Source organism: Sitophilus oryzae, unplaced genomic scaffold, assembly GCF_002938485.1.
Source record: "Sitophilus oryzae breed Bouriz unplaced genomic scaffold, Soryzae_2.0 scaffold_808_pilon_pilon, whole genome shotgun sequence".
In the NCBI taxonomy this organism is placed as follows: domain Eukaryota; kingdom Metazoa; phylum Arthropoda; class Insecta; order Coleoptera; family Curculionidae; genus Sitophilus; species Sitophilus oryzae.
Window position 1 is genome coordinate 4816394 of NW_022147426.1, and position 26240 is coordinate 4842633.

At 30.1% G+C, this 26240-nt stretch overlaps 1 protein-coding gene across 2 annotated transcripts in view; it reads left to right on the forward strand.

Annotated features, from left to right (window-relative positions):
• Positions 1-5080: 5080 nt before the first annotated feature.
• Positions 5081-26240, forward strand: part of LOC115888865 (rho GTPase-activating protein 20-like) — an 89612-nt gene continuing 68452 nt past the window's right edge. For both annotated transcript variants that reach the window (XM_030908730.1, XM_030908731.1), the window contains exons 1-2: positions 5081-5309; positions 20503-20868. In XM_030908730.1, the coding sequence (XP_030764590.1) occupies positions 20656-20868 (213 nt within the window). In that variant the 5' untranslated portion in view covers positions 5081-5309; positions 20503-20655. The remainder of the gene's footprint in view (positions 5310-20502; positions 20869-26240) is intronic.

Consider the following 26240-nt stretch of genomic DNA (forward strand, 5'->3'; position numbering starts at 1 on the left):
TAATGACATAAACTTAATTAATAATGGAGATATCCAAAAATTACAAGTATTTATAGCTGTATTTTGTTCAAGAAAAGTTGTCTCCATTTTGCACATGATTTCCTTTATTATTTCCCCTTTGATTTAGTTTAAGTACTAGAAAATGTATTATAACCTTAACATAATTACACAAATTTAATTAACAAATGGAAATATGCAAAAATTACAAGTATTTAAAGCTGTATTTTTATTCCGGAAAAGCTGCCTTTATTTTGCACACGATTTCCTCTATTATTTCCCCTTGGATTTAGTTCAAATACTAGAGAATGTATTATAATCTTAACGTAATGACACAAACTTAATTAATAATGGAGATATCCAAAAATTACAAGTATTTATAGCTGTATTTTGTTCAAGAAAAGTTGTCTCCATTTTGCACATGATTTCCTTTATTATTTCCCCTTTGATTTAGTTTAAGTACTAGAAAATGTATTATAACCTTAACATAATTACACAAATTTAATTAACAAATGGAAATATGCAAAAATTACAAGTATTTAAAGCTGTATTTTGTTCAGGAAAAGTTGCCTTCATTTTGCACACGATTTCCTCTATTATTTCCTTTTGGATTTAGTTCAAATACTAGAGAATGTATTATAATCTTAACGTAATGACACATACTTAATTAATAATAGAGATATCCAAAAATTACAAGTATTTATAGCTGTATTTTGTTCAAGAAAAGTTGTCTCCATTTTGCACATGATTTCCTCTATTATTTCCCCTTGGATTTAGTTTAAATACTAGAGAATGTATTATAATCTTAACGTAATGACACAAACTTAATTAATATTGAAAATATACAAAATTACAAGTATTTAAAGCTGTATTTATTTTAGAAATCTCCTAGTTCGGGATAATTTAACAGCTAGATTTAGTAACTCGTATTGGAGGTTGAAACAGGTCGATTTTACGTAGAAATAATTGATATGTGTTTGTAAAAATGGCGAATAAAATGTCCGTTACCGTCCTAGTGGTCGGTCTGAAAACGTACCATCGAGAAGAGATAGTTGGAGATCTTATACAAGGCCACCAGCATTTACATTCAGAAAACGATCTACCTGCAAGTCGCGGCCGATGAAGAAATTCCTTTCGACTTGATCATGTTGTGTTTTTGATCGGATATAACTATTAAAACGGTCGAGACGGTACGGGGCTATTGCCGATCGAAATGTCATTTTTGAATGAATAAAATTGTGTAGAAGTGCGCTATCTAAAATTCACCTTGGAACAAATAGAAAATTTCATAAACTATACTCGCCAGCACAAAAATTCGGCCACCTAAAAATTTGACTAAATTTGATGTTTCATAACTTTTTATTTTGTAATCTGAGTTTTATGATTATGGTATCAGTGTGAAGATAAATTTATTGGCATTATTTTTCAAGTCACAATTAGGTTTTTGCTGAATACACATGTAAAATTTGAACAATTTTGAACGAGAAGATTTTAAGTAATTTAAGAAAAACTGCATCTATTTTAAAATAAAATCTGAACAGGTAACGTTGCAAAACCAGGCAAACGTCAAATTATAAAAATACAAAAAGTTCAAGATGCTCGTTTTGAGCTTGTTTCCTTTAACTAAAGTACTTTAATTTGTTTTGTTTTAAAGAAAACTAAAAACTGAACTGGTCGAAATAAACTAAATTGCCGTATGAGTGTTTACAACGTCTACCCATGATACTATTAAGTAATTTAGCGGTATCCCAGCCTGACTGGCGTGGGAAATGTTTGTATTATGTGGAAAAACACACGGAAAGGAAACATGTTTCCTTTTTTTATTAATTCTCGCATATTAGACACCGTATAATAGCGATGTTTTGTAAAAAAGTGAAAACGATGTGAGAACAATAAGATGCATTGGTTGCATTTGTATTTCAAACTATAGCTGGAACTATATACGACCGAAATTGAAGATGGAGAACTAACTTCTTTAAAACCGTCTCAAATATTGCCTTTTATCAAAGCCCTGAGACTGTATGATGAGTTTTAACTCAACAAAAGAAGACACTAAAAAATAAAAAAGATAAAAATTAAAAAATAAAAAAATAAAAAATAAAAAATAAAATAAAAAAAATAAAAAAAAAAAAAAAAAAAATAAAAAAGAGATCTATAAAATTCCGGTAATTAACGCGACTTTGTTTATATCTGTGTATTTAGGTTATTAAAAAGACCAAGAAAAACAGCTAAAACGCATTTTTTCTACATTTTTTTGCAGAGCAAGATCTAGTTTCCGACGCGGATTTCTGAATAATGTCAAGATGAGTAGGAACGCGATCGAGGCAGTACCAAAATGACCGCGTGGGCAGTATATACGGCGAATTTTAGCCAACGAGTTGTGTGTTGTTTAAAAAAATATATAAAAAGCAACACAACAACTCTCTTTAAATATCTTTAACGGTTCTTCGAATACCACGGGCCCGTCGTAAAGAAGCCATCCGTTCGACTTGTAACAAGAATTTCGAAGAAATTTTACCATCTATGCATATAAATAACGTATATCTTGCCTGTTACTAACTTTTCGTAATTACTAACAGGCTGTTAGTCACTATAAAATGGATTTTTCAAAGTTTATTCATAACACAATATTTTTTGAGGGCTAAAAAGTTTTTAAGCCTTCAAACAGCTTTAATTTTTTGTTGTATCCATTTGAGAAGCTTTTAGGAAAAGGAATAAGATATCCACGTTCAAAATCGTTTCTTTCTCGAATATCTTCGTAACTAGTCGTTTTTTGGGGGGGGGGCACAGTGTATTTGAATCACTCTGTATATCTATGAAAAACGATTTGAGTGAAAATAGAAATCATGATATGGATCTTTTTACTGGTTCACCCTATAGATTGTCACAATATATTTTTTTATATGCGAAGTAATCAAAATATTACGATAAATATTATTATTTTCATGATCTCTACGAACAAATAAAATATACTCCAGCCTGATAATTTATCCTGTCATTTTTTGGATTCTTGTTGGTACTACAAAATCGTACCAGATTACATAATGGCAGTACTGGGTGCTCGTGTAATTCCATACCATTTTGAAGCCCAGTTACACCTCTATAACTGTACGCCATAACCTTGTGTCTTTCATTATGCGTTGATTTTTTTCATTTTTGTTTTAATCCCCGGTCTTTATTCTTCATTTCATTAAGGTATCTTATAATAATAGAACCAGGGGTTCTTGACAAAGAACCTTCTAAAAGACCTGTATTTTTTTTATTTATGGGTAGCCAACAAATATGAAAATAAAATATAGGGTTTTCTTCAAACATAAAAAAAATATCTAATAAAATAGCATTAACAGCATTTTTTATGTCTATATCTGGTTTGTATATCTTGGGTACCATCATTTTATACTGTAAGGTTTGTCCATTTGTATTATTTGTCTTCTTCTTGAATATTATATGCAAGAAATCTCCTATAAATAAAATACAATGTTTTTAATTTTTCATGATACAGGTACTAACTACAATAAGAGTAAATATGTGTAAATTTATGGGCTATAAAGTAAGAACTATAGGTAGGAGTACCTCTATATACATCTGTAGTCAACAAACACTTCCTAGAGCTTCCTTATAGTCGTATATATGTCTGTGGTACTGTCCACCACTTGTATATACAGCCACAGTACTATTAAAATATCTTATAACTGTCCTAACTGTAACCGAGTTTTTATCTTATATTTTGTGCGAATACGTACTTCTGGTACGTTGAACGTACCTGCTTGGGTACTAGATAAAACAGGTACTTTTATTTGTAGAAGTATGAATATGCAAATGTAGAGATGCAGTACTTAACATTATTAATGTTTAACATCTGCAAATATATTCATTTATGTTTTTGCATATTATAAAAAAAAATCAAGTATATCCCTATTCTAGTACATTTTTAGATGATACAAGTTTTTTGTGTTAATGTTTATACAATAATTATACAAGCAAGCAGCTTCAAACAAACAAAACCAACTATTAATAAGCTATAATTCAGTCAAAAACGACCTCTGAAATAAATCTTCTATCATAACTGTATTGGATTTTTTTCTATTTGTATTTATCTCGATGTGTTGCACATATTTACGTTCTTTTTCTATTCTATCGTAGACCTTTCACTGCGATCAAGCTCGCATACAGGGTGTTGTGACCAACAGAAACAGATATGTCTCTAATAAATGAACTGGAACTGGGTTTCTTTTAATATTGACAAAAAATCTTTGATATATTTTTTAAATTATTAAAGATAATTAAAGAAACATACATGATTGTTCAATGTCTTCTTTAAAATGTAGACGTTTGATTATTGCCTTTTAAAAAATAATATGTATACAGGAAGATTCAATGTTCTTGACAAAAGATCGTCTATATATTTATTCAAAAAAAAATAATTAAATCAACAAAATTCAAATTTTTCGAAATTTATAAATTATTGGTAAACTATAGATTTCTTTTTGTGATTCGCCCCGTATATGGAGGAATGAAAGGACGACCATCGAGGTTACAAAACAGGTCGCACAGAGTGTTTTGCAGTGACAGGTGAGCTTTAACATAGCCCCAAGTGTTACAAAGATTATGTTTAAAATTTCGTAACGTTTTTCCAGTCAGACTGGTTTCAGATTAATATATTAAAATTTATATTTTTCGGCCATATTATTCGATCCACAAGCTTAAAGTAAAACATTTCATTAAAAAAAGTAGTGTTTAATTCAACCAGTTTATTTTTAAGAGAAGAAAATCAGTTTATTTTAATGTTGATCCAACTATACAGGGTGTTCCTTAATGACATGCTAATATTTAAGGGCGCGATTCTTGGACCCATTCTAAGAGAAAAGTTCATATGAACATAAATATGTACTAAACATCTTAATTTCTGAGATACAGGATGGTAAATTTTATCTTAACTTAGTCATCTTCAGTTTTTTTGGGATGGATGTGAAGTCTATGAACGAAAATACATTATTTATTGATTTACCGACTTATTGATTTATCGATTTATTGATTTATTGACTTATTGATTTATCGTCTGTGTCGCTTTTGAGAGGTTATGGTGTGTCTGTCTCGGCGCGACTACACATTATACGTATACGCGTAGATTTTTAGTATTTTAGTGCGCGGTACAGTGTTTTATCTGTGTGGTTTTTTAGGATTTTACGGTTTTATTAAGGTATATCATACTGGTTTTAGGGTACTATTAATTTATATTCGGTTCCTGTGGACTTAAAGTGTATGTGTATTAGATTTCGTTCTTATGGTGGATTAACTTTAACAGTTCTTAAGTGAGTATGGATTCTTTATCGATTATTTTTGTAGTAGATTATTAATATTGATTTTATTGGTCCAATTTTGAACAAGTAATAGTAAGATAGAGTTTTTTTTATTCTTGATTGTTTTTTCACTATCTGGCTTTCATAGATACTGCAAAAAACTATAGAATATCATCATTTTTTCAATTTTTCACAGGATTTCCGTTTATAATTTTTGATATTTTTTGTCCGTGTATAAAAAATCATATAAAAATTTAAAAAATCGCAGTTTTTTAATTTTCATAGGATTTCCTCTATAGGATTTCCTCTATGTAATCTTTATTTGACTAGTATAAGCCTAAAATACATGAAGTATTATCTGTTCTTAAGTAATTTTATATGGATTCTATATTAATTTTGGGGGGTATTGATAACAGAAAAAATAATATACTTCCCTCTAATCAACGAATAATGATAAAAAATACTAAATGTTAAATAAAAACAACATTTAGGTAAATATATACATCTATACAGTTGTTTGCTTCAAAAGTATAGAAATGTATCATTACTTTTCTCTCTTTATTTCTGAAAAAAAACATCTAGATCTAATATAGAACAGTTTTTCTAGTATAGAGATGTTCAAAGAACATATTTTATTATCTAATTCAATGTTGTTATGTTTAATTGGCAAATAAACCATTGAAAATGAAATGTATAAAATTTGATATCAACGTGCGCATAGACAACGAACCTCTCGCATCGCTTAAAATTACTTTTCTCCATTTTGCACATGATTTCCTCTACGATTTCCCCCTGGATTTAGTTCAAATAATAATTTAGGATTTAGTTCAAATTTAATTAACAAATGAAAATATGCAAAAATTACAAGTATTTAAAGCTGTATTTTGTTCAGGAAAAGTTGCCTTCATTTTGCACACGATTTCCTCTATTATTTCCTCTTGGATTTAGTTCAAATACTAGAGAATGTATTATAATCTTAACATAATGACACAAACTTAATTCATAATGGAGATATCCAAAAATTACAAGTATTTATAGCTGTATTTTGTTCAAGAAAAGTTGTCTCCATTTTGCACATGATTTCCTTTATTATTTCCCCTTTGATTTAGTTAAGTACTAGAAAATGTATTATAACCTTAACATAATTACACAAATTTAATTAACAAATGGAAATATGCAAAAATTACAAGTATTTAAAGCTATATTTTGTTCAGGAAAAGTTGCCTTCATTTTGCACACGATTTCCTCTATTATTTCCTTTTGGATTTAGTTCAAATACTAGAGAATGTATTATAATCTTAACGTAATGACACATACTTAATTAATAATAGAGATATCCAAAAATTACAAGTATTTATAGCTGTATTTTGTTCAAGAAAAGTTGTCTCCATTTTGCACATGATTTCCTCTATTATTTCCCCTTGGATTTAGTTTAAATACTAGAGAATGTATTATAATCTTAACGTAATGACACAAACTTAATTAATATTGAAAATATACAAAAATTACAAGTATTTAAAGCTGTATTTATTTTAGAAATCTCCTAGTTCGGGATAATTTAACAGCTAGATTTAGTAACTCGTATTGGAGGTTGAAACAGGTCGATTTTACGTAGAAATAATTGATATGTGTTTGTAAAAATGGCGAATAAAATGTCCGTTACCGTCCTAGTGGTCGGTCTGAAAACGTACCATCGAGAAGAGATAGTTGGAGATCTTATACAAGGCCACCAGCATTTACATTCAGAAAACGATCTACCTGCAAGTCGCGGCCGATGAAGAAATTCCTTTCGACTTGATCATGTTGTGTTTTTGATCGGATATAACTATTAAAACGGTCGAGACGGTACGGGGCTATTGCCGATCGAAATGTCATTTTTGAATGAATAAAATTGTGTAGAAGTGCGCTATCTAAAATTCACCTTGGAACAAATAGAAAATTTCATAAACTATACTCGCCAGCACAAAAAATTCGGCCACCCTAAAAATTTGACTAAATTTGATGTTTCATAACTTTTTATTTTGTAATCTGAGTTTTATGATTATGGTATCAGTGTGAAGATAAATTTATTGGCATTATTTTTTCAAGTCACAATTAGGTTTTTTGCTGAATACACATGTAAAATTTGAACAATTTTGAACGAGAAGATTTTAAGTAATTTAAGAAAAACTGCATCTATTTTAAAATAAAATCTGAACAGGTAACGTTGCAAAACCAGGCAAACGTCAAATTATAAAAATACAAAAAGTTCAAGATGCTCGTTTTTGAGCTTGTTTCCCTTTAACTAAAGTACTTTAATTTGTTTTGTTTTAAAGAAAACTAAAAACTGAACTGGTCGAAATAAACTAAATTGCCGTATGAGTGTTTACAACGTCTACCCATGATACTATTAAGTAATTTAGCGGTATCCCAGCCTGACTGGCGTGGGAAATGTTTGTATTATGTGGAAAAACACACGGAAAGGAAACATGTTTCCTTTTTTTTATTAATTCTCGCATATTAGACACCGTATAATAGCGATGTTTTGTAAAAAAAGTGAAAACGATGTGAGAACAATAAGATGCATTGGTTGCATTTGTATTTCAAACTATAGCTGGAACTATATACGACCGAAATTGAAGATGGAGAACTAACTTCTTTAAAACCGTCTCAAATATTGCCTTTTATCAAAGCCCTGAGACTGTATGATGAGTTTTAACTCAACAAAAGAAGACACTAAAAAATAAAAAAGATAAAAATTAAAAAATAAAAAAAAATAAAAAAAATAAAAAATAAAATAAAAAAAAATAAAAAATAAATAAAAAAATAAAAAAGAGATCTATAAAATTCCGGTAATTAACGCGACTTTGTTTATATCTGTGTATTTAGGTTATTAAAAAGACCAAGAAAAACAGCTAAAACGCATTTTTTTCTACATTTTTTGCAGAGCAAGATCTAGTTTCCGACGCGGATTTCTGAATAATGTCAAGATGAGTAGGAACGCGATCGAGGCAGTACCAAAATGACCGCGTGGGCAGTATATACGGCGAATTTTAGCCAACGAGTTGTGTGTTGTTTAAAAAAATATATAAAAGCAACACAACAACTCTCTTTAAATATCTTTAACGGTTCTTCGAATACCACGGGCCCGTCGTAAAGAAGCCATCCGTTCGACTTGTAACAAGAATTTCGAAGAAATTTTACCATCTATGCATATAAATAACGTATATCTTGCCTGTTACTAACTTTTCGTAATTACTAACAGGCTGTTAGTCACTATAAAATGGATTTTTCAAAGTTTATTCATAACACAATATTTTTTGAGGGCTAAAAAAGTTTTTTAAGCCTTCAAACAGCTTTGAATTTTTGTTGTATCCATTTGAGAAGCTTTTAGGAAAAGGAATAAGATATCCACGTTCAAAATCGTTTCTTTCTCGAATATCTTCGTAACTAGTCGTTTTTTTGGGGGGGGGGGGGCACAGTGTATTTGAATCACTCTGTATATCTATGAAAAACGATTTGAGTGAAAATAGAAATCATGATATGGATCTTTTTACTGGTTCACCCTATAGATTGTCACAATATATTTTTTTATATGCGAAGTAATCAAAATATTACGATAAATATTATTATTTTCATGATCTCTACGAACAAATAAAATATACTCCAGCCTGATAATTTATCCTGTCATTTTTTTGGATTCTTGTTGGTACTACAAAATCGTACCAGATTACATAATGGCAGTACTGGGTGCTCGTGTAATTCCATACCATTTTGAAGCCCAGTTACACCTCTATAACTGTACGCCATAACCTTGTGTCTTTCATTATGCGTTGATTTTTTTTCATTTTTTGTTTTAATCCCCGGTCTTTATTCTTCATTTCATTAAGGTATCTTATAATAATAGAACCAGGGGTTCTTGACAAAGAACCTTCTAAAAGACCTGTATTTTTTTTATTTATGGGTAGCCAACAAATATGAAAATAAAATATAGGGTTTTCTTCAAACATAAAAAAAATATCTAATAAAATAGCATTAACAGCATTTTTATGTCTATATCTGGTTTGTATATCTTGGGTACCATCATTTTATACTGTAAGGTTTGTCCATTTGTATTATTTGTCTTCTTCTTGAATATTATATGCAAGAAATCTCCTATAAATAAAATACAATGTTTTTAATTTTTCATGATACAGGTACTAACTACAATAAGAGTAAATATGTGTAAATTTATGGGCTATAAAGTAAGAACTATAGGTAGGAGTACCTCTATATACATCTGTAGTCAACAAACACTTCCTAGAGCTTCCTTATAGTCGTATATATGTCTGTGGTACTGTCCACCACTTGTATATACAGCCACAGTACTATTAAAATATCTTATAACTGTCCTAACTGTAACCGAGTTTTATCTTATATTTTGTGCGAATACGTACTTCTGGTACGTTGAACGTACCTGCTTGGGTACTAGATAAAACAGGTACTTTTATTTGTAGAAGTATGAATATGCAAATGTAGAGATGCAGTACTTAACATTATTAATGTTTAACATCTGCAAATATATTCATTTATGTTTTGCATATTATAAAAAAAATCAAGTATATCCCTATTCTAGTACATTTTTAGATGATACAAGTTTTTTTGTGTTAATGTTTATACAATAATTATACAAGCAAGCAGCTTCAAACAAACAAAACCAACTATTAATAAGCTATAATTCAGTCAAAAACGACCTCTGAAATAAATCTTCTATCATAACTGTATTGGATTTTTTTTCTATTTGTATTTATCTCGATGTGTTGCACATATTTACGTTCTTTTTCTATTCTATCGTAGACCTTTCACTGCGATCAAGCTCGCATACAGGGTGTTGTGACCAACGAAACAGATATGTCTCTAATAAATGAACTGGAACTGGGTTTCTTTTAATATTGACAAAAAAATCTTTGATATATTTTTTAAATTATTAAAGATAATTAAAGAAACATACATGATTGTTCAATGTCTTCTTTAAAATGTAGACGTTTGATTATTGCCTTTTAAAAAAATAATATGTATACAGGAAGATTCAATGTTCTTGACAAAAGATCGTCTATATATTTATTCAAAAAAAAATAATTAAATCAACAAAATTCAAATTTTTCGAAATTTATAAATTATTGGTAAACTATAGATTTCTTTTTGTGATTCGCCCCGTATATGGAGGAATGAAAGGACGACCATCGAGGTTACAAAACGGGTCGCACAGAGTGTTTTGCAGTGACAGGTGAGCTTTAACATAGCCCCAAGTGTTACAAAGATTATGTTTAAAATTTCGTAACGTTTTTCAGTCAGACTGGTTTCAGATTAATATATTAAAATTTATATTTTTCGGCCATATTATTCGATCCACAAGCTTAAAGTAAAACATTCATTAAAAAAATAGTGTTTAATTCAACCAGTTTATTTTTAAGAAGAATAATCAGTTTATTTTAATGTTGATCCAACTATACAGGGTGTTCCTTAATGACATGCTAATATTTAAGGGCGCGATTCTTGGACCCATTCTAAGAGAAAAAGTTCATATGAACATAAATATGTACTAAACATCTTAATTTCTGAGATACAGGATGGTAAATTTTATCTTAACTTAGTCATCTTCAGTTTTGGGATGGATGTAAGTCTATGAACGAAATACATTATTTATTGATTTACCGACTTATTGATTTATCGATTTATTGATTTATTGACTTATTGATTTATCGACTTATTGATTTATCGATTTATTGATATTAGTTTTAAGTAACTGTTTGTATTATTAACTTTTAACTTAGTTATCTTCAGTTTTGGGATGGATGTGGTTGATATTGTGTGGTTGATATTGATTTATTCACTTATTGATTTATTGATTTATTGATTTATTGATTTATTGATTTATTGATTTATTGATTTATTGATTTATTGATTTATTGATTTATTGATTTATTGATTTATTGATTTATTGATTTATTGATTTATTGATTTATTGATTTATTGATTTATTGATTTATTGATTTATTGATTTATTGATTTATTGATTTATTGATTTATTGATTTATTGATTTATTGATTTATTGATTTATTGATTTATTGATTTATTGATTTATTGATTTATTGATTTATTGATTTATTGATTTATTGATTTATTGATTTATTGATTTATTGATTTATTGATTTATTGATTTATTGATTTATTGATTTATTGATTTATTGATTTATTGATTTATTGATTTATTGATTTATTGATTTATTGATTTATTGATTTTGATTTATTGATTTATTGATTTATTGATTTATTGATTTATTGATTTATTGATTTATTGATTTATTGATTTATTGATTTATTGATTTATTGATTTATTGATTTATTGATTTATTGATTTATTGATTTATTGATTTATTGATTTATTGATTTATTGATTTATTGATTTATTGATTTATTGATTTATTGATTTATTGATTTATTGATTTATTGATTTATTGATTTATTGATTTATTGATTTATTGATTTATTGATTTATTGATTTATTGATTTATTGATTTATTGATTTATTGATTTATTGATTTATTGATTTATTGATTTATTGATTTATTGATTTATTGATTTATTGATTTATTGATTTATTGATTTATTGATTTATTGATTTATTGATTTATTGATTTATTGATTTATTGATTTATTGATTTATTGATTTATTGATTTATTGATTTATTGATTTATTGATTTATTGATTTATTGATTTATTGATTTATTGATTTATTGATTTATTGATTTATTGATTTATTGATTTATTGATTTATTGATTTATTGATTTATTGATTTATTGATTTATTGATTTATTGATTTATTGATTTATTGATTTATTGATTTATTGATTTATTGATTTATTGATTTATTGATTTATTGATTTATTGATTTATTGATTTATTGATTTATTGATTTATTGATTTATTGATTTATTGATTTATTGATTTATTGATTTATTGATTTATTGATTTATTGATTTATTGATTTATTGATTTATTGATTTATTGATTTATTGATTTATTGATTTATTGATTTATTGATTTATTGATTTATTGATTTATTGATTTATTGATTTATTGATTTATTGATTTATTGATTTATTGATTTATTGATTTATTGATTTATTGATTTATTGATTTATTGATTTATTGATTTATTGATTTATTGATTTATTGATTTATTGATTTATTGATTTATTGATTTATTGATTTATTGATTTATTGATTTATTGATTTATTGATTTATTGATTTATTGATTTATTGATTTATTGATTTATTGATTTATTGATTTATTGATTTATTGATTTATTGATTTATTGATTTACTGATTTATTGATTTATTGATTTATTGATTTACTGATTTATTGATTTATTGATTTACTGATTTATTGATTTACTGATTTACTGATTTACTGATTTATTGATTTATTGATTTATTGATTTATTGATTTATTGATTTATTGATTTATTGATTCATTGATTCATTGATTCATTGATTCATTGATTCATTGATTCATTGATTTATTGATTCATTGATTCATTGATTCATTGATTTATTGATTTATTGATTTATTGATTTATTGATTTATTGATTTATTGATTTATTGATTTATTGATTTATTGATTTATTGATTTATTGATTTATTGATTTATCGATTTATCGATTTATCGATTTATCGATTTATCGATTTATCGATTTATCGATTTATCGATTTATCGATTTATCGATTTATCGATTTATCGATTTATCGATTTATCGATTTATCGATTTATCGATTTATCGATTTATCGATTTATCGATTTATCGATTTATCGATTTAGTTTGGACTAGGATTTTTGGACTGGGTAGTTTTGGAATGGATGTATTTATTTATTGATCTACTGATTTATTAATTTATCGATTTATCGATTTTTGGTGTGCAAAGAATTTTTTTTATTTTAACCAGTGCCGTCCATACCGGTTTTACATTGAATATTTTTGGAGACAAAAGTGGTACACCACTGACGACTCTTAAAATAAAAATTATTTTCAAAATCTCCATTCATTTCTAAACATTTTTTATCTCGTGATTTTTTTCGTCCGATGCATAGTTTTTGCTTAAAAAATTAAAGGCAGTTTATTTCAAGACCAAATCGCTGAAAATATGATGTGGTGACTGTTGTGTGGAAATCACTTCTGCATCGGCTGGAAGGAAATTAAGAAATAAAACATTTTTTTGTATATCAAAATAAGAATATTGATGCATGGAAGACGTATGAAGTTTGTCTTTCAGAATAAGTCCAAGAATCAAGTCCTTAAATATTAGCATGTCATTAAGGAACACCCTGTACATTCCATACTACTGTTGTAGTTCATCCTTGACGTTTTTTTTCTACAATTAAATAATGCACACAATAGAAATTAATAAAATTATACGTATTATCCATAATTCGTTCTACCTTGAAACCATCACACACATCAGTCGAAAAAACACATTTTTTCTGTTTAATTCACCCGCGGCTCAGCCATTGAGGATGAAAACATCATCATTGCGCCTTTGCTTTGTGTGTTTCTGGCCGTTTATGTGTTTGCCTGTCAGTAATTACGTTATTTTTCCGTATATTTATCCGACTGAACCTCTAATTAGATGAGAGGGAACCCAAAACGACAACGAAAACACCGTAAATGACCAGCGGAACACGACAATTAAGGCTAATCATATTAAATGACAGTAACAGTTTTTGTTTTCTCGGAAAACAACACTAAATAGAACCAAAATTACGAAAATTTTTTGTTTAATTCAGGTTGATTAACTAGAAAAGCTAATTTATTAATAATAGACACTCTAGCTATAAAAACTTTCTTTTACAGATTGACCTCGCCAAAATCATCATCGATTGTCATTCCCGGCCTGTTTGACGCCGTTTTTTTTTCGAGATCGTATGGTTTAAATCTCTCGAAACTAAGATACTTTGAATTTTTTTCTAGATCTGATAATGTCTTTGGTAAAAGCTGATGAATGAGCTTGTTTGTCGTGAAGCAGACATTTTCAGTCGATGACATCACTACTCTATAAGACATAATTCCAGATAGTGTAAAGCTCTCATGGTACTTAAGCCTGAAACAGACCCAGTACTTTGCATTGCCCCATTAAAAATCTACTTACATACAGAAGGTTCTTTATTCAATACTCTTTTTTAATTTAAATTAAAGTTGTGAGTAATTATATCTATGTAAGATTTTAGAGAATCGTACACATCTAATACAAATAATTTTTATCATTTTTGTTTTGAGTTTTTCACTATTTTGGGAAGTAGGTTACACTAATTCAAAAATTAAACGGTTTAGCTAATTAACTGAAAAATTTAGACTAATTGTGATGATAATACCCACATATATGGATATTAAAAAATCATTAAAATATTTTAAATATTTCTTCAGTAAGTTGTTCAAAATGTGTCACAATTTAGTTACTTTATAATTTTTGTTAAATCACGCATACACAGTTCATAAGTAAGACCTTTTGAATCATAGTTAGGCATAATTTTAATGTTTTTATCTACTATTTCAAATTGCACAATGCAATATATTGAATACCATGATAATTTATAAGATAAATCTACAGCTTTATTCAATTTTGTGTTTTTTAGACACTTCCTATATGGTAAAATGTGGTATTTTTCTCTGTCATGTGGTGTTCTTTTTTGAAAAGAATACAAAAAACCAAGATGTTTTTAGATTTCCAGATGGAGTCACCATAAAGCTTAAACTTTACTATCGACTTAATGAATTCTCTTCGAACCGTACATCACAGAGCCATTATTTAATTCTAAAAAGACCCCATTTCAATAACTATAAACTCCATGTGCCGATGAAGATCGCTATTTAAGTGCTTTTCCATCTCAATTCCCAAGTGCAAATCTGGCCTGGCAATTAATAAGGCGGTTGTAATCCACATTTTTACCAATAAAATCGACCTATTAAAAAGTAGAGATGTACATTTTATCGATAAAAATCGATTGAAAAAATCTCGCAATTCTGTTCCAATGAAATTCTTCGTATGTATAAAATCTGTGTCCTTATGAATTTTTCAGGGTAGTGAACATACTTTAAGCGACACTCTGTATATTTTTTGGATTATATACTAAAAATGATAAACACAGACAGAAAAGTTCTGATTGGATTGACAGAAGAAATCGTTGGCAAAGAGCTGCATGGAACTTTCAGTCTCCAAATTATTTTAAGGTAAAGATCGATATTACAAAATATCGATATAACTTGTTATCGATATTTTAAAATATCGATATGCATACCCCTCCCTACTAAGTGATTTCCTCTCTTAATTTCCAAGTGTTAAGCCGGACTGCGCGATTAATAGGCTCTACCTAACAGCGTAATCGACAGTTTTTTTCTCTCAATAAAATCGTTATAATAAAGTTAATCGGCACATATCTATCTGTAATGAAATCTGTAGGAATCAATCTGAAATCTGCGAGCGAAGATCTTTGCAATAAACCGATGGAAAAATAAAATATTATTACACAAGGGTGAACAGTCTAGTTTTGCGATTCAAGGCTAACCGGAGTCGAGGCAGAATCCCGTCTATATTTTTATTACATTTATTATTTTTTCGTGTTTTTTTTTGGAAAATATTCTCTATGCAATATCAATGTAAAAGGACAGGATATGACAAAAATGTGTTTTAGTAATAGTTATTTATTAAACAGTATGTCCCCGGATTGTCTTTACAAGAGGAAACGATTTTTTGTAGAGATGAGCAATTGAAACTGCTATTGCGACTTTTAAATTGCAGCTATTGTAACCTGCGATTGCGATTTTAATATTTATCAAACCAAATTAGTCGTAAAAATTGCTTTTTCTAAATATACCAATGAGCCACATTCGTTCCATTTGAAAAAACTGAGATATATGATTAAAAATACGATTTATGCATCTTTTAACAGGCCAGGACAAGACGGGAAAAACAATAAATCATCAAATCTGTTTTTCAAGGCATCTTGATTAAAAATTAATGTTTTTAATGCAGCCATGACACTCTAGATTGAAATTTAAAATACGATTTTTTAAGCGAAAATGTCATAAGTTGCCATTATATTTAGAGTTAGAGTGTCATTTCTATGAAATAAAGTAAAAAGATGGCGCCGGGAGGCACGTATAGCCGCCCATACTAAAATATGTTAATAAAAAGTTGGTAGCAAGGGTGTAGATAAGGGGGGGGGGGGTACTGGGGGACAGTACCCCCCCCCTGACGCTTGACGAGATACGAGAATTGAAATAGTCATTGTCTATGAAAGGATTTTTTTTAATTAATATCCGACATATAAGAACAATTTGTATGCTTTTAATTATGTTGATTTATCGTTTATAATATGTTCGACCTAATTAAAAGCACACAAAGTGTTCTTATTGGCCAGGACAGATTAGTGGGGTTAACTCTAATCAACATCCTTAAAGATATTGAAATAAATGTTGATGCTGTTATTGATAGATTTTCCAAACAGCGTACTAGAAAACTTGATTTTCTTTTGTAGTTTTATTTATAGTTTATAGTTTTTATAGTTTTTTTTTTGATAGTTTAGAGTTTTTTATTTATAGTTTATAGAAAATTAACTAATAAACGTCGTTGTTTCATTTTTGTTTATGTTATTTACAAATCTATATTTTAATTTTTAAAATTCCGACGGTGATATTTTTTGCGACTTAATCATAGTACCACCCCCATAGCATACACCTATCTACGCCCCTGGTTGGTAGGCAGTTCTTTTGATCAAAATATTTTGTATTTGTCATTTATGACCCAAATAACTCATTTTGAGTGAATATAAAAAAAAATTGTCGATCTTAATACCTACCTGTTAGTATGGTCAGCTAAAAACTTGTAAATGTAATGATAAGATTATCTATATAAAAATGTTTTTTTAAGAAGTCAATTTTGAGAAGTGATACAGAATTGGACTAGCAAAATATGTGAACGGCGACACTCCCATAACGTTCCTCTTTGAATATTAATACAGGTCCGGACTGGCAAGAAGAACAACAACGACGAACAACAGAAAAAAAACGAGAAAAATCCGAACACAATAGAAGAACGTTTAATTTGAATTACAAAACGGGTCCAACTTTTACATCGGTAACAGCTAATAGCGAGGAATGTAAATGTAGAATCTTATTCGCTAGGCGCTGGCTGCCCCTCGTTGTTTAGACGGTTTTTGGCACGTGGTACTAGCTTACCGTACCGTTAGACTACAGATTATTCGACCAGAGAAGTACTAACAGTAGATGGAGTTAGTTTATCAGGTCTTTTGAACAGTGCTTTCCATAAAATCAATAAAATGAAAAATATACGAAATAATATGCATGTACTGATTTCTTTCGAAAATCGACAACTATGAAACTATGAACTCTTCCTGGACACAAACGGTACATTGTGAGACAGAAAAATGTAGAGAGAAACAAGCCTAAACCAAACACCCCAGAAAGACAAAAAATTGTTGAGAATTTTAAATTTTTCTTCAAATTTTCCTGGGAATTTTTGCAATGGGGAAACCTTGCAATGTTGCTACCTCTTCCTTCCTACTGCTCTATGTGAGTATGGTGCCATCACAAAGCAATCGCATTTACTATGTCTCTCCAAATTGTTCTGTCTTGAGGCGCATTACTCGTGCAGATTATGATCTATAATTTTCTTCATTTCGTCACCCAATAATTTGTGTTAGTCAATAGTAATAGTTGTCACCAAACCAAACTCCACAATTAGTTATTCTGGGCCATTAGTTTTCCTGGATATGTGACCAAAGTATCTTAAATAAGATTGGTTTATAGAGTATGTTCCCGGATTGTCTTTACAAGAGGAAAAACTTTGAACATGAGAAAAATACAAAATACATTGCTTATTCTAAAATGGATAATCCCGTTTATACTTTTCCAAATTGTTGGTCTCAAACCATTCCATATTGAACGATATTCTTATTTAACACCCTGCGTTTTAAGTGCGTTTAAAGCAAAAAGAACAGAAGTAAAAGATCATAAGAGCAAAGAACGTGTGATATAGAGAGCGAAACAAGAACAGAAAGAATACTCGACAATGGACTAATAAAAAGAGATCCATCGTACGTTGTGCAGATACACAAGTACCTACTCTCTGATCGAGGCATATAGACTCGCACACATACACACAGACGGAGAACAATCAAAATTTAAATAAACAATGCGCTCGACGATGCATACGTGAGTGCGACCCTGTATTTTTTCCCGAATATGATGAAAAACGCCACAGATCTAGATGTGGCATTGCATTGTTGTCGGCATAATGGACCGATTATGCTAAGTCCGGCCCACGTGCAGATGGGATCGACTAGGTTTTAGAACAGAGTTATTCTATACAGGGTGTTTCGAAAAACATGTGCCATCTCTCGTGGGGAGATTCCTCACGTAAAAATAAGATTTATTTTTCATATCAACATAGGTCCGATTCTGCTTTGTTTCGTAGCTACGGGGTGTTAAAGTATTAATAATTTTTCGATTTATTATAATTTTCTTCCAAGTACCTACTTTTAGTAATTCGAATGAAATTTTGAGGGTAAATGTTAGTAAAAGTGTAGTAATTTTAATGCTAAAAAAGTATCGATAAATTCATCAGGGACGTGCATATGGAATATTTATCACTGGAATATTTTTCAAAAAAAACATATGCGCCACTGACTTTCTTTTTGATATCAAAATTGTATAGGCCGTTTAATGCCAATTAAAAGTTCTCTTGATATTTTGTCGAATTCGGCCTCCTTGACGAGATAAACGCAATTTTATTAATCACAATCAATAAAATTAAAATAAAAATAAAATTAATAAATTATTATATATTTTGCCTCATTACTATTAGATTATTATTACTATTATATTTTATTACTATTATTCCAACCTACAGCAATCTCAAATAAAAAAATAATGGTATTTGGGATAATTACAAGAAACCTAAATTTTAACATTCTGTAACTAAAGTATGCATTTCCATACCCATGGTTATAGGAACTTTTTTTCATATTTTTTGATGAGGAATTAATCAGTACTTATTCAAAACTTTCGTAAGTTAATGATATTAATTTTTTTAAGGGTTGCTATTAGACTTGCTATTGATTTGCGTTTATCTCATCAAGGGCAAGCAAAACCGAGAGGTTTAAACGTTATGTGTAGATGACACATTAGTTAATTAATATAAAACTTTTTGTAGATTCTGTTAATTACAATTTTTTGGCCAAGAAATTAAAATAATTCGAAATGAGTTGACGCAACTTTCTGAGGTCAATGTCATCAAGGACACGCACAGAAAATTTATAATCTCGCAACCCACACAAGAAAGGCAAGATGCTGTAGCTCATTCTTATTTATTTAGTTCCTTTTATATTTTTTTCGTTATTTTAGAAGGAATTCTTCAGATAAAAACGGAGGAGATATTGGTGACATTTGAATTTTTATGGCGGTTTTTACTTTAATACCATTAAAATTTTAAGCTGTGTAAGTTTTAGTGGAAACGTATATAATCAAAATGATTTTGATTGGGCGTATATTATGTAAGAATTTTTAAGAAGGTATTTCTAATGATATCGTGTAGGATTTTTTTAAAACACATTAATAATGTGATAAAAACGAGGATTTCAAGAATTCTGTAGAATCTTTATTTGTTCCATTATTAACTTGATGGTGAGTACCCAATAAATCTATAGAATGCTAACATTTACAGAACTGAAATCAGTATTAGTTTTTTTACGAACAAGACATTATACAATTGATCGAAAATACTTCGTAATATATGGCTATAACAGAATCTGCAACGATAGTTAAGATTTATTCATTTAGTTTAGTTGAAAATAACTTCCGTATGATGAAAACGGCGTCCAGTTGGCTTGGAAATGAACATCGATGACATTCCCCATACAATTTTACATATAAAATGACAGCGATCTTCATTTCATAGCCATCGCTGACGCGTTTTTTTGTGATCATACGGTCTAAAAATGAATTAAAGTGTTTATTAAATCGAAATTATATTACCATAGAAACGTCTTTCAATTTTTAGGACTTAAAAAAAATTCAACTACATTTCCATGATTTTCTTAATTTTCTCTAAATAAACTTCTTTCTTTTACAAACCATTTATTTATTTTTCTTTCTCATTGTTTCAGAAATATACACACACCAACCATGGAAGTCTCTTTTAAACCCTCTTAACCCTTTTATAACCTTTTCAAAATCCTCAACAAATTTAGAAACCCCATAAAAATGTCCTATCTACTACAAAACCACCATTAGAAAACTCATCCTTTTTTATTTCCATAATGTTTGACCATATTTTGGACCGATTGACCAGTCCAAACTCCAGAAGAAGACATACGTACCATTGTCCTGAGATCCAGTCTGATCCAGAAGATTGTGAACCGGTGACAGTATCCAGGAAACCCAGGCTGCTGGAAAGGAAGAAAAAAGGAAGAAGAGTTGAGGCTGGTTTGAGACAGGCCAGGAGTTTGGGAAGACTAGATGGTCTGAAAGAGGTAAGTTTTTTTATAAAAATGTAATATTATTTTGTTACTACACCATATACTATATAAAAAAAATGTGTATACATTTTATAATAATTAGACAAGAAACCGTAAAAAAGATATGTTTAAAATGCATTTAAAGGTTATTTGTTGGTTAATAACCATAAAAATACATTCTTCGCGTCTTTTAATGAAGCTATTTGACTGAATGTATGAGATTTCACTCTCACATTTCCACAACTTTTACTCGGAGTTTGTATATAGTTATGGTAGTACCATGCGACACACTAATGCCCGTTTTGGGCAATAGCTTTTTATTTTTAAAGTCATCTGTGTCCATTTACAAACAAATAACTCATTGAAAACAAACTTATATTACTTACATGCCAATATTATAAAGATGGTATAGTAAAAAGCATCTGTTTATCGCATATTGCTTTCACCTGATTTTCTAAATATATAGGATATATTTTAAATAGCGAGACTGGTCTTGGTCTTGGTCTTGGTCTTAGTCTTGCATTTGCTTATCACAAATGTTAAAAATATAGAGGAATAAACTCAACTACAAGGAGCATATAAAGAGTTCCAACCTGATTTTAATGTTTTATTTTCTTTCTGGATTCGATTCAAAATTACCAACTAAGTACTAGGTACTGTGGGTTCTTTAATAGTACCACAGAAAAGGAGAAAGATTGTAACCGTTATAGGGAGGAGATGTACTACTGATGCGTTGCACGGCAGCATGCAGGACTAAAAAGACCATTCCATGAAAATTAACTGTCTATCAGAGCACGGCGCTTTATTTTACCTCCTAGATTCGATTAAATCGATCAGTGCTTACTTTAGAGCAGGTTCCATTTCCTGCGTCGTTTTCGATACCGTTAGATACAGTGTCCCGTTTCGGTGGCAAATGAGACGGTTATATCGCTTATTAATAAACAGTATGTCTGAAGATAGAGTTATGCGGTTTTCATAATATTACGAAAAAAAAAAATAACTATGCCACTGAATTTCACTGAAAAGTTCTATAAGAATCAGGAGGGGTGTCTGAATCTACAATAATTTCAAAATCACCATTTGAACACCCTGTATGTTCTTTTTTGTTTATTTTAGTAATTCCCCTCTTTTTCGGTAAAACTGAAATGTATTCTCGCTAAACGTATATGCTGATGTCGGGCTGTTTCGGGAAAGGAAGTAACTCAGCCTGCTGCTGCTTTTGTTAGCGAGAACGAGCATCAGCCTTGGTCGGCAAGGTTGCCAATTTAACGACCAAAAGACCCGTTAACGAGCCAACCAAAGTGGCAATTTGGCGCGAGGCATGCATAAAGGCTCGACTTAGCTGTTTCTTACTTTCCGTTTTTATCGAAAACCCGATTATCTCGATCGAAACAGTCAATTTTGGTCGTTTCCTTATCGATTGCCAGTTTTTTTGCTCTATTTTTCCAAAAAAAATGTTTAAGATGTTAAATAATTATGGTTATGTGCAATTTATTTTAAAAATGGTAAATACCTTGTAGTATGCAGATATATTGTGTGCCCGTTTCTCGAGTTATAACTCTTCATACAGTGGCAATTGTCAAACGCCAGTATCTAAGATGGTTTTATAAAGGTTAGTTCTCCATCTCAAATTCAAATTAGATAATTGTATAACCTTCCTGGGAAGAAAAGCTATATATTTTTTTATAATTAATTAATAAAATCTATTACATTTTATATTCCATTGTAAAGAGACTTCTATAATACGGCTTGGGTACCCAGATGGTACCTTTGCAGATATTATTGTGTTCGATTTCGCGGACAATGGGAGGAAGTATGCGGCAGCACCAAAGCTTAGTTCCGCCAGACAGACATTTTTTGATCGCTCGTACCTAGTTGTCACATCCGCATTTACAAACATTGTGTACAAACCAATGGGAAAAAAGGGAAAACCAGCCATTAAAAGTATAGGGAAGTGTTTCAATATTCAATTTTGTCGGGAAATTACCAAAAATCTCGAACTAATGGTATCGCCTATATGTTTACTATATTCAGCATAACAGGGTTACGGTATAAACGCGACCTTTGTAGAACTACAAGCTCTCCATTACGTATTCGCGAGATTTCCTCTCAGGAATTCTCTCTTGTGCCGAAGAAAAAGTAATAAAACAAAGTGCAAACGACTTGATAGCGATTCAATAACCCCATTTATCAATCAGAACTAGCTACCGAGGCCCATGAGCCGGCCAGCCATTCCAGCTCATATTTAAATAGCTTTATCTATCGAGGAAGTGTCGTACCGCTAGGAACAGGTACTTCTCCATCTCCATCCTTCTCTCGTTCTTGTATATGTTGAATTTGCGGCCGATTCAAGTTACGGGGTGAGTCGAATTATAAAATATGTAATGTTTTTGTAAGTCTATCTTTTTTTTCCTGTACACGGTTTAGTATGTCCTAAAACTATCTAAACTACCGCTACCTACTTTCGGAGATACAGGGTGTAGAAGTTTCATTTTTATTTTGATTTTTTCAAATAATTCCTGAGCTATAGTCGATATTTGGATGAAAATTAGTGTCTGAGAGTTTTTGGCATGAGGAATTTGATTTTGATGTCAATATGACTCCTATTTGCAGGGGGCGCTACCTACATGTGTTTTAACTGTTTAGAAAGTTAATAACTTAATGTCTTCGTCTGTACCTGTATAAAACTACTGAATGAAAAAGTATACATTTCTGTGATTTTTGGCAAAAATTGCTACGAGTGTACCGTTTTTAAGATAATATTTAGAATACATGTCATTATTGACAAAAAATAAATATGTTGAGTAGATAGTTATTTGACTGAAATGATAAATTTGGAAACTTTTTATTTTTTAAATTAATCATAAATTTTTCTTCGAAAAATGATGATAAAACAGTTTCTGTTGAACTTTTGGGACAAAAACATTTCAAATTTATAATTTCAGTCTAATAACTATTTAGTTAACTTAACAGCACGTCAATTATGTCAGTTATGTCAGTGACACAGTGATGACAGGTACCTATTGATAATTTCGATTCCAAATATTTCGAGAACCATTATTCGTAGCGATTTTTACCAAAAGACCTTTTTACGTAAACATTAACGTCGTAAATGTATATTTTTTACTCAGTAGTTTTATACAGGTACGGAAGAAAAGTTATTACTCTTCAAACCGGTTAAAAAATATGTATGTGGCGCCCTCTACAAGTAGGAGTCATATTGACATCAAAATCAAATTTCTCATGTCAAAAAACTCCCATACACCAATTTTCATCCAAATATTGACGTTACTTCAGAAATTATTTGAAAAAATCAAAATAAAAATGAAACGTCTACACCCTGTATCTCCGAAAGTAAGCATTTTAGGACATACATTTATACGAACTTTTTTGCTTATTTTATCTCCAAAATACAGTTCGGACCACCCTGTATACTCATATCCCTTGAGGATTTGAAAAAATCAAACCGCAAAAAACGTGTATTTCGACACTCTCAACGGAATCAAAATTTATAGGTTCTATCTACCTAGAACTATGAAATTTGGCAAGCAATACTGTCTTATACTACAAGTACCTATGGGTAAAAATCTGAAAACTATACATTTGTAATTAAGTCATAAAAAATACTCACCCTGTACATCAGATTACTCAAACGCGAAATAGACATCGCGGGCATCGTAGTATTTGCATGTGAATGGGCCCCATTGATTTGTGGCTACTGTTCCGGCACATACGGACGCTCCGATTCAAATGCGATGATAAATCATTGTCCCAAGAAGGAATCCGTCCACGTGGAAAGCGCATTCGGAAATACCTATGCTACAGATCAACAGAAAAAAAATATAGGCAATCCATTTTTTATATACACACAGAAGCAAAAAAAACGCAACGGAGAATTTTTTCGTCAAGTTAAAGTGTCATATTTTTTTACTTTACTATTTTCAAAAATTTTCCGTTTTTCTTTTGCATGTGAGTGTATATCTTGGTGATATTTCAAACCAGGCATATATTATTCTATCTTTTCTATATTTAATCTAAGTTATACCCAACTAACCAGACTCCGCGGATTACCGCATCAGCTTCTAAACCAATTAAAAGGCGTAACGAATGGCCGTTGGCACTTGGTTGGTTCCATTCCGAGGCGCAGAATGAGAAAGAGAAGTACCTATAGTAGTGCGGGAACGAGCGGTACCAAATACGGGCACGAAAATGCGTACCAAAAGGGCATAACTACTTGGAAATGAATGGCGTCTCTGCCTAGCGCCGTATTTCAAATTATTCGTGCCATCGGTGATGGTGGATTCTTCGAAAAGAAAAAATCGGAAAAGCTGCAGGAGAGGAAAAAATGGAAGAGAGTCTGACTTATACAAAACGATATTTTACGAACCTTCGACTATGTAGTGGATAGATACGGTTTGGCGAAGAGATCTTGTAACATAAAGTATGATCTAACGTCATTTCAGGGCAAGGAATTGAATTTTTCTTTGTGCGAAACACTCAAAAAGCAATAATGGACTTCGACTATGTAGTGGATAGATACGGTTTCGTTTCGAGATCTTGTAGCCAAGATAAAGTATGATCTGACGTCATTTCAAGGCAAGGAAATGATTTTTTCTTTGTACAGAACACGCAAAAAGCAATAATGGACTTCGACTATGTAGTGAATAGATACGATTTCGTTTCGAGATCTTGTAGCCAACATAAAGTATGATCTGACGTCATTTCAGGACAAGAAAATGTATTTTTCTTGATACTGGACTCTCAAAAAACAATAATTGACTTCGATTAAGTAGTGTATAGATACGGTTTCGTTTGGAGATCTTGTAATCAACATAAATTATGATCTAACGTCATTTCAGGGTAAGGAAATTATTTTTTCTTTGTGCGGAACACTCAAAAAGTAATAATATACTTCGACTATGTAGTGGATAGATACCGTTTCGTTTCGAGATCTTGTAACCAACATAAAGTATGATCTGACGTCATTTCAGGGCAAGAAAATGCATTTTTCTTTGTGCAGGATACTGAAAAAGCAATAATGGATTTCGGCTATGTAGTGGATAGATAGGGTTTCGTTTCGAGTTCTTGTAGCCAACATACAGTATGATCTGACGTCATTTCAGTAAAGCAAGGAAACACTTTTTTTCTTTATACAGGATACTCAAAAAGAAATAATAGGTAAAACCAACCACAAAGAGCATACGAAATCGCTTTAACACAGCTGTATAGGTTAATTTAATCATTTTTTTTTTATTTATTATTTTTATATTTATTTAGATTACAAATATTTTTTTTATGGTCAATAACAATAATTGAAAATTTAAACTGGGTTTCTATCTTTATATCTACGTACTACCAATGCGATGGTCCACGTGCCGCGGTTTGAG